A 9,297-nucleotide genomic window follows, 5' to 3' on the forward strand; every position below is an offset into this window, starting at 1 on the left:
AGGGCAGGTATACAATTGTAGGATTTAATCACTTAAGCCTTTTGAGGTTACTGTGTATAAAACAGTCAGTATCTGAGCAGACCCTCACTGTGTTAGAAATACGGATGAGTTATTGGATGTGTTTGCAAGCAAATGACATGGCTCTCACTGTCGGTGCTTCACACACAATACCTCAGAAACCATAGTTCTAATTATGACAGTGTTTAAAGGACGATGTATCTCGCCATTGTGTTGTTAATAATAGATTTAAAGAGATTTGTCTGAAAAAGGCACTTTTATTTTTACCAGGACCATCAAGTCTGACCAGCTAGATGTTCCATCATTTAAACAAGTAGAAAAAACTCCTAATATGAATCTTTCATATTTCTCTGTTTGTATTTCAGTATCACTGGTTACAGATTATATTTGTGGAATTCATGTCCTTGTCCTGCTAATACTTGCAGTGTCAAGATGCATAATAAGTGTTTTACAAGGTTTATTGTTTTATCCCATTTAATGAACATACTGGTAACTGTCATGTTCTGTTATGCATAGCTTGAAATCTCCAACTGTAATGGACAACTTTGTTTCTATCAACAAAAAACAAACAACCTGCTCCTCCACCATGTTCTCTGTCTTTCCAGATCACTGTAAATCCATTCACTCAACTCAGTGAAGGTTTTAACCAAATTTATGAAACACAAACATCTGGATTTATGGACAATTCTTTGATCGACAATATAACAGGCTGTTAAATCACATTGTTAAAAACTAAACCAGTGGTTTTGAAAATGTTTTGCTTCTGAAAAAGAAATCTAGTTATTTCAAATGTCTGAAATTTTCAAAAGCTCTCATAATATATCTAACATCGCTCTATACATGACTGTTTACAATGTATTTTACTGCAGCTTCACTTGCAGCTTACATACCTGCTTCAGTATAATGATCTTATGGTGTCATAGAGCTTAATACAATCATATAATGATCAGTTAACCAAGTTGCTTTACTTTAAACTTGAACTAGTTAACTCACCTATATCTGACAGTGCAGGTGAACTTCAATTTAAATATTTCAGCCCAGAAACTGTAGCTAAATGGTCCAAAAACATTTGGAGTTTAAAAGAGCCACTGAAAACATTTATCATTCAAGACCAGTTACATACACTGTAAGTATAAACAGGAAGCAGAATGTGTACTCTGCAGTTGGTTGCTTAGTAACAGATACTACTACGAACCAGACTCTGGTACTACATCTACTCTATTTTGTCCATCTGCGCTGAATGTCCCCCAGTGTTACACTCTTCTGTTTAGAAAGAGACATCTGTGTTTCAAACAGATGTTTACAGGTAAAACCCAGAATCTTCATTCAAACACACATTTAGAAAGTTAAATATACAATACTAGGTTATTTTAGCTATTCCTTTTGTATTTTCACAATAAAAGTCCAAAGAATGCTTCAACATAACCGAGCATTAAGATCTGTACAACTTCATAAACACTGAACAGTGTTTTGAATCATTAAAAATTATGATAATAAACTGATAATATATTGCAACTCACAATTTAGAACAGTACACTCAGTCAGTAATGCAAATATTTCAGCAAACATAAATATAGAATAGTCTACTTGCAACAACACTAGTCACATAGTTTTTCCACAGACACAAAGAACTACTATTCCACAGAGACACACAGTTAGCATTGCAGGAGATTAATGTGGCTAATGTTAGCTTCATGGTTCATGTCATGTAATTAACGTCATTAGGAAGAGAGGTGACTCTTAATGTTGTTTAAAAGCTCTGTGCTCCCTCTGCTGGATCCCTCTGGTAACTACTCCTGCTCTTAATGCTGCTCGTGTTAGAATAACTTTTTAAACATAAAACACAAGAATACACAAAAATACTGTTCTCTAACTGCTGCAACTGACAGCAAACATTATAACCATAACATGAATATAAACACTTTTCCTTAGAGGGTTGTGGGGAGAGCTGGAGCCATTCGAGACGGGACCCTCCTTGACGTGAGGCGACAGCTCCAACATCACACCACTGTGCTGATACCTCACAGTGAAACATACTTACATGGTAAATACGCTATTTAATGCTTGTCCTTCCAAGATACAAGTGTCTGTTGTGAAGAAAATAAAACTAAATAAAAGATGAAGAGAATAATCTGATAAAACAGAGGGTGGCCATTTGTCCCATCATGCGACTGTGCCAGCACTTAGAAATAATATTCCAGTTTCAGCCAGATGTCGAGATCCAGCTGTGAGTTATCTCTCCACAGAGGATCATGAAGTCTGAGTGTTGAGGCACGTGCAGCTCACTCACTGTCAGCAGGAGATTCAGGCAGTTTTAATAAACATGCTCCAAGTTTCATATTCCCAGCTCACTGTAGTTTGGCTGCAGTGACATCTGTGAAGTGATGTGAAACAGAGCAGTGTTTTTTTCTGTACCCTGCAAAAACAATGTACCTCCAGAGGTCATGTCTGAAAGTGTCTATACAGTCCTCAATTAATGAATATTTCAATGTAGAGCACGCTGCTGTCTCACCTGCTGCTGTTCATTATGTTCTCTCCATCATATTCACAGCTTCTCCTCCAGCTGTGTTTCCCTTCTAGTGAAATATTAAATAAAATAATCAAATTACCTTCATCAAGCAAGTATTGTCATCAAGCACTGAACATATAAACAGAGTCAGAACATACACTGTGAAAAAGAGAGAACAAACGTACCTCTGTGGGATTTCTTTTTTTTCCTGTTACAGAAAGAAACAGATGAAAACCCTCTAACTCGATGACATCATGACTTGATGGATTCTTATCATCCATGAGAACATTTTCTTTGATCACACACACATCGTACCTGAATGACATGTTTTCCTCTTCCAGCAAACGAAGGCGATGGCAGATAAAACAAAAAAAAACAAAACCACTGAAGTGATGATTCCCACTGTGACAATTAAACTGGTATTTCCACATTCAGCATCAGTTGAAGTTGTTCCTGGTCGCTTCAGCTGGAGGTTTAGTGGTTCACATCTGGAACGACAGGGGGACATGTTCACAGGACCGTGAGAGACACCACAGATTCACTGCAGGTGTAAGAAACCAGGCACGTCCACGTGTGGTGTGACTCTTCACTTACTGTGTGTGTGCTTGACAAGATGTACGGGTCCCATCAGAAAATGTTCCGTTACTGCAGTCAGAGCATTCAGAGTCTGTGAGGGCTGTTCCTGTACAAACACAAACTATACAGTTACTATTGTACACGTCATATTAGGATTATAGAGCAAAGTGGTATTTGATTATTGAGGTTTTTGATCAGCAAACATTTCCTTGTTCAAATTCCCTCCTTTTGATGTGAGATGTGATGAAATGTAGAGCAGCATGTCACTAAACTTACAAACATATTTCTATTAACTAAGGAACATTGACAGAATTTCAAAGATACAGAAACTATTTGACATTAGTTTCTCTCATCACACCTGGATCACTGCAACAGTCTTTTATGACTATATTCATTATTTGTTTTTATATTTTTTGTGTTGTATAAAGAAAAGACAAGGTCAGATGAGATGCACCTTTAATGATCCTCCATGGAGGAAGTTCAGTCGACGCAGCAGCACAGTGAAAGCAGCAGTGCATGGACACAATGTAGTCAGAATAACAATAAGAATACAACTTTGAAATAACACTGAATATATTAGGCTGTTTATCACAACTGTCCACTTCTTGTAGAATGTGACAGGCTGCCACTCAGCCACATTATTATTATTATTTCTCTTATGATTATGATTATTATCACAGTTGCACAGGAAGATTGGATTTTGATTAGTTTTGTTAAGATAATCAGACTCTCTCAGTCCAATGTGGTGAAATTAAAATCATGAAATCATCAAAATGATCTGGCAGTGATTCTGACTGAACGTTTGATCATTCATAATACAGATGTCATGTGTGAAGCATGAAATGAACAATTTGCCACATATCATCCAAATGCTTCACAATTGACTGGATGACTGAAATAACCTGCTCTGTGTTCTTTTTTTACAGCTGAGAAAACTTCAATCTTAAAGTCAGAATTGGAAAACGCACCTCTATGTTTGATGAACTGCCCTGGTTTACATTGTGTGTGTTTCTTTGCTGCTGCACAGTTGTTCCTTGTGCGGTCTGTACAGTAGAATCCTTCCAGAGGTTCACAAACTGAATCTGTTGTTGCTGTGCATGAAGTGTTTATCTTCAGACCAGAATCTGTGGACACATAGAGGTTACATATGGAGGGAACATATGAAGATACAAACTGCTGTATAAACAACACAGTGGACTGATCTGCTGGTGGCAGGAACAAGGAGATATGGAGTGAACAACTGACTTTTGTAAGAACATTCACTTCTACCATTAATGCAAGTCTCACTGATAGAAACTACAGAGCAAAGCAGTCTCTTATAATTTGATGGCAAAAAAGAAGAACTAAAATATGAACACACAATTTGTGACTTGTGTTTTGTGACACAGAAAACGATTCTAAACAGACAAACACAGTGACGAAGTAAAAACCATCAGAAAAGCTCAGTTCCATCTCAGTCTCAGCTCATACACTGTTGGACTTACTGATTTTAAACCTACAGTAAATGTTTAGACAGAAATCTACCTGGACCACAGGTCGTGCAGGGTAAACAAATTCTACGTGCAGTGGGAAGATTCATGAAGGTGTCCTTCTCACAGGGCAGACAGGAAGTGATCCAGAACACTGTGCAGTGTGTTTCAACACAATTTCCTGTTGAAAAGAAAACAATTGAATTGCATGAAATGTTTCTGTTGAACAAAGACAAATCATCTTGAGAGTTAAACTCACGTTATATGCGAGTTATCGTAACATGCGCTGCAGTTTCATTCTTACTTACAACAAAAGAAGCCAAAACATAAAACAACCCATTCCATCTTATTCTTCTCGTTCAGGATCTTACCAGGTGGACAGAAAGAACAGCATCTGTTCCCTATCAGATACTCAGTTGGATGACAAGTCAGAGTATTCACACAGAAGACTTTGATCAGAAGTATCTGAAGGACAGAGCAAAAGTTTAAACATGTTAACATTGTCATGAACAGAGAGAGGAGAGGAGACGACTGGACACTTAAATGACCAAATGTTTCTTCTTTCCAGTTTCAGTTTTTTGTCATATATTTGTGACAACATTTGAGTTAGTATTCAGATCTTTGTAAGTTCATTCAATGAAAGATGGATGTATATGGGTTTATTTTATAAAAACAATGGATGAGAACCCCAGAGACCTGCTCATCTGTTTAAACAGACTCAACACTGGCTTGATTGTTTCTGGAGTCAGATTGTTAATTAACAGTATCCAGCCCAAATACTCCTCCTCAAGTTAATAGCTGAGTAGTCTGCATCTGTTAAGGTGGAGCTCCACCAGTGAAGATTTTTGTATTTACTGTTTCTTTGATTTACAACTTTGAGGAAATATTACTGAAAGTGCAGCCTGTCACAATTCTGCTAACACTGATCAATTCTGCAGAAGGTAAAATGTGTTTGTTGCTGTTGTGAACTTGTCTGAGCGAGAATCTCCTGCTGTGTTGTGCATGTGTGTGTGTGTGTGTTGTGCATGTGTGTGTGTGCTTCCATTAGCATACTGACACCAAAATACAGAAATAAATAAATGAGGAAATAAATAAATGTGGAAATAAATTTAAGACATTTAATTATTTATGTCCTGTTTAATTACAAACTCTTATTTATTTATTTCTTATTTGTTTGCAGAATATGTCTTCATTTATTCATGTATTTATTTATTGTGTGACAACTTTACCAACAAAGATGCAGCTTCCAAATGTTTACTTCTCAAATTCATCTTGAACGGCAGGTTGGTAGTTTTCTTGAGCTGAAGTCACCATCACTGAGATCTGGGTTGAGGTGAGTTTTTAATCCAAAAAGGAGAAACACATCTGGAGACAAAGACAAAGAAGACTCAGCTGCAGTTGCCACAGTCAATGAGGCGACATTTTCAAAGAAGGCAACAGGATTGGCACATTGTGTGTTGTGTTGTTTTTGTTGACTGGCTTCAGTTTGTTTACCCCCCCACCAAAAAAATAATAAATTCATTTTATGGTCAGCTGCCACTACTCAGCCGTTCACAACAGGCGCGGCGCCAGGATTTCAGTTCTGGGTGGGCCAACGTAATTTTGGATGGGCCTTTAATTACAGAAGTTAATACTAACAGTAATAGAGCTGAACATTATTCCTGCCCAACCTGATTGTCTATGTACTGTAGTGTCTGAAAGCATACACCGTTCATGTTGAGACACGAGCAGTTGCGAAGAGCTTTGACAGCGCAGTGTGCAGCTCTCTCTCCTGTTAAAAGTTAATGTAGCTCACCCAGTATGCGCCAAATGCGCCCTCTCCCTCTCCCTCTCTCTTCCCCGCTACAATCAAATAATAATCCAGCCAGATCATTCAAAAAAATGGTATTTACTAAATACACTTAAAATCTCAGTGAAACGAATGAATGAGATAGTCACATAATTTACAGAAAAAAAGTGATTATTTTTGCGTGTGTGTTAGTTATTCACTGGTCTGACGGACCCGAGGGTCCGGTCGTGAATACAAATGCATGAAAAGCCAAATCCTTTCATTACAGATGCCGTATTTATTTTCAACTCATTGACAGTGACACATTTCGTTCACGTTTGGCATTCTTAATAAAATATCTCATAAACACAAGAAAACCAGTAGGCTGGCTCATTAATCAATAGTTAATTTTAATAATTAGAATTATTTTAAATTAGAAATTCAGAAAAAAATAGATTCTGTCTGTTATTTAGGGTGGGCCATTAGTAAAAGTGGGTGGGCCCAGGCCCGTCAGGCCCAGTCACGCCGCGCCTGGTTCACACCACACAGGCCAGAAGGTGACCTGGCAACATTCCTGCTGCTAGTCTGATCAGGTCTGTGTGTCTTTGACTTTCAGTGAGTGATAACATTCATCATTAAACCTTCTACAGCCCATTGCTCTGCTCAAAGTTCAGGTCTTAGTTCTGTTCCCTTTCAAAGCCCACGTTTCCTACAGTTCAGTGAGATCCTGTTGATTTCAGAATCAGGAATACTTAATTAATCCTCGTAGGGAAATTTAAAAAATAAGTATAGATAAAGTGGTTGAGTGTCAGGAGCACAAGTAACAGGCAGCACTTCGATTAGTGGGCTCATAACAAGGCGTTTCCTACATGTGTCTTTGACTGTTTCAAGATACTGAAACTGAGCTCTGGACAAATACACAACACACCACGGTCACACAGCTAAGAGTTGGTATCATATGTGAGCAGATGGTGGTTTTTTTATGACATGATAACTGATCACATGATTACTGCAGAGGGGAGGAGCGAGTTTTCACCTAAATCCTGATGTGGGTGTGTTCATGTGATTTTAGTTTTTCAGATGATTCAGATTCCACACTTCCTCATCCAAACCTGAAGGTTTAACACAACTCAGACTCAGACCATGTTTGCAGTAGTTCTCTGACAGTGACACTTTGTTGATAACACCAGTACACAGCGAACAACTTATTGGTTCATCTCCACAAACTCACGGTGTCGATTTATCAGCGACATCACAACAATCTACTGGTTCACTCCTGCTCTGTAATATGCAACATTCAGAGGTTCTATAGAAATTCACTCAGCTTACCGTCGTTAACACGATCAGACAAACTTCCATGTTCCGTCTACAGGCAGTGAGCTCTCGGGTTCAAAGTGAGTGTCCTCGGAGCTGGATCAGAAAAATGATGAAACATATTCACTTCATGGAAAAAGATCTCTCGACGCCACACAGCCGCTGAGGGAAGTTGGAAACATATTCACAGATTCGAACTTCGGATCAATAATTCACAAGCGAAACGTTGTTAAAACACAAAAGCCTCTTTCCCAGTGTGGTCAGGTAGAAAACGAGCTCCGAGCAAACTTCAGTATGAATCATCCTCCACGACCGAGAAGAGATATGACAGAACAACCTAATGTTTGGCTGAAGGTTCAGCAGTGGGTGGAGTTATAACCTCTTTATATACAGTCTATGGTTAGAAGGAGAGTGTGATCAGGAAGTATCAGTGTGAGTTGTGGCTGTGACAGCAGCTCGTGTTCAGGGACTCATATTGTGGGTGAATAAAACACTGAGGCAACGACTCGGGCTCTCTCCTTCCTTCACCAGAGGTATTACAGAATCATTCTGGGGATAAGAATTTTCTGGAATGCTCATACTAACAGATCATCTCATGGCTGCCTCATGGACAATGGACTTTAACCCAGACATGTCAAACTCAATGCCCGCAATAAAATATCACATGTCTATCTCAACTGCTCCGCCGGTAAGAAGGAAAAAAAGCTCCATAGGCCGAGCCACGGTGCGCGATGCCCGGCGAGATCCACACGGAGCGAGCGCTGTTTTAAATTAAAATCACTTTTACATGAACATAAAAATGTGTTAAACAATTTAATTGAAAGATATAAGATGTTCTTATTTTCTGCATCATAACATTCATCTGCAGGCATGTGCACAGATAGACCCCTAGTGGTGCTCAAGCACCTGCCCCTTTGCCCTGGATGAGAAAAGTGCCCTTTCTGCTGGAGCCCAACAGTGTTTTGATATCTGATGGCATTTATTTGAGTTCTTGTGAGAATTTTGCTCCTCCCTCCTCCTCCTCCTCCTCCCTCCTCCTCCTCCCTACTCCTCCTCCACTGAGCTCTCGTGCAGAGCTGAGCACTAAACCGCTGCAGCCTGCAGGTCTCCTCTGACCCGCAGCATCAGACAGACAGGTAATGGTAGTGTTTGTGCAAAATGAACCACAATACTTAACATTATAGCTGAAACAGTACGTGGCTACTGGCCCCACGTTTCCTGAACAAACAAACAAACAAACAAAAAAAAAAAACAGTGTTGTGGGGGGGGGTTGCAATGAAGCTACATTGTGATGTGCTGCAAAAAGCATTGGTTTCCTGGAAATGTGCTGATTCAATGCATTGTGTCAGTTGTCTGCTTTTTCTACCTGAAGATATAAAAGCAGAAAGGAGTGGAGAAAAGGGATCAGAAAGGGGAATAGTGCTCTTGAAAAAATCAAGCAGCACTCTGTCACAGAGGTCCACATGACAAGCATGGTGAGGTGGACCAATTACCAAAAGGCTCTCCAGACTTCATCTGATGTTGATGATGATCAGATGTAAAGGGAGTGGAAGCCAGAGAGCGAGAGAGGCCGACAAACAGAGAGATACTGACCAGGTTAATAGATCTCACAGTGTAGATCATAAAGAACAGGCTCAGGAGTC

The 9,297-nt window shown here is 39.3% G+C and overlaps 1 protein-coding gene across 3 annotated transcripts; it reads right to left on the reverse strand.

The window, feature by feature from the left end:
- Positions 1 to 458: 458 nt before the first annotated feature.
- On the reverse strand, positions 459 to 8,405 carry LOC138410498 (tumor necrosis factor receptor superfamily member 14-like). 3 transcript variants are annotated; one of them, XM_069526835.1, is made up of 10 exons: positions 7,670 to 8,404; positions 5,802 to 5,937; positions 4,944 to 5,037; positions 4,628 to 4,753; positions 4,072 to 4,227; positions 3,122 to 3,209; positions 2,843 to 3,015; positions 2,713 to 2,735; positions 2,531 to 2,594; positions 459 to 2,392 (listed from the first exon to the last, which is right to left on the reverse strand). In XM_069526835.1, the coding sequence occupies exons 2-9, from the start codon at positions 5,841 to 5,843 to the stop codon at positions 2,544 to 2,546; spliced, it is 753 nt and encodes a 250-aa protein (XP_069382936.1). In that variant the 5' UTR covers positions 5,844 to 5,937; positions 7,670 to 8,404; the 3' UTR covers positions 459 to 2,392; positions 2,531 to 2,543. The 3 variants fall into 3 exon arrangements, with proteins under 3 accessions (XP_069382936.1, XP_069382935.1, XP_069382937.1); XM_069526834.1 differs by having other exon boundaries at positions 459 to 2,434; XM_069526836.1 differs by lacking the exons at positions 459 to 2,392; positions 5,802 to 5,937 and having other exon boundaries at positions 2,441 to 2,594; positions 7,670 to 8,405.
- Between the last annotated feature and the right edge of the window lie 892 nt (positions 8,406 to 9,297).

Source organism: Paralichthys olivaceus, chromosome 6 (assembly GCF_024713975.1).
Source record: "Paralichthys olivaceus isolate ysfri-2021 chromosome 6, ASM2471397v2, whole genome shotgun sequence".
Taxonomy (NCBI): Eukaryota; Metazoa; Chordata; class Actinopteri; order Pleuronectiformes; family Paralichthyidae; genus Paralichthys; species Paralichthys olivaceus.

Bases quoted from the DNA above. Each gene is read 5' to 3' on its own strand.
- LOC138410498 (XM_069526835.1), bottom strand. From the start codon at position 5,843: ATGAATTTGAGAAGTAAACATTTGGAAGCTGCATCTTTGTTG. The intron at 4,754-4,943 runs GTAAGATCCTGA...TCTTTTCAACAG, and splicing joins CTGTTCTTTCTGTCCACCTG to GAAATTGTGTTGAAACACAC. The intron at 3,016-3,121 runs GTAAGTGAAGAG...CTGTCGTTCCAG, and splicing joins TCTTGTCAAGCACACACACA to ATGTGAACCACTAAACCTCC.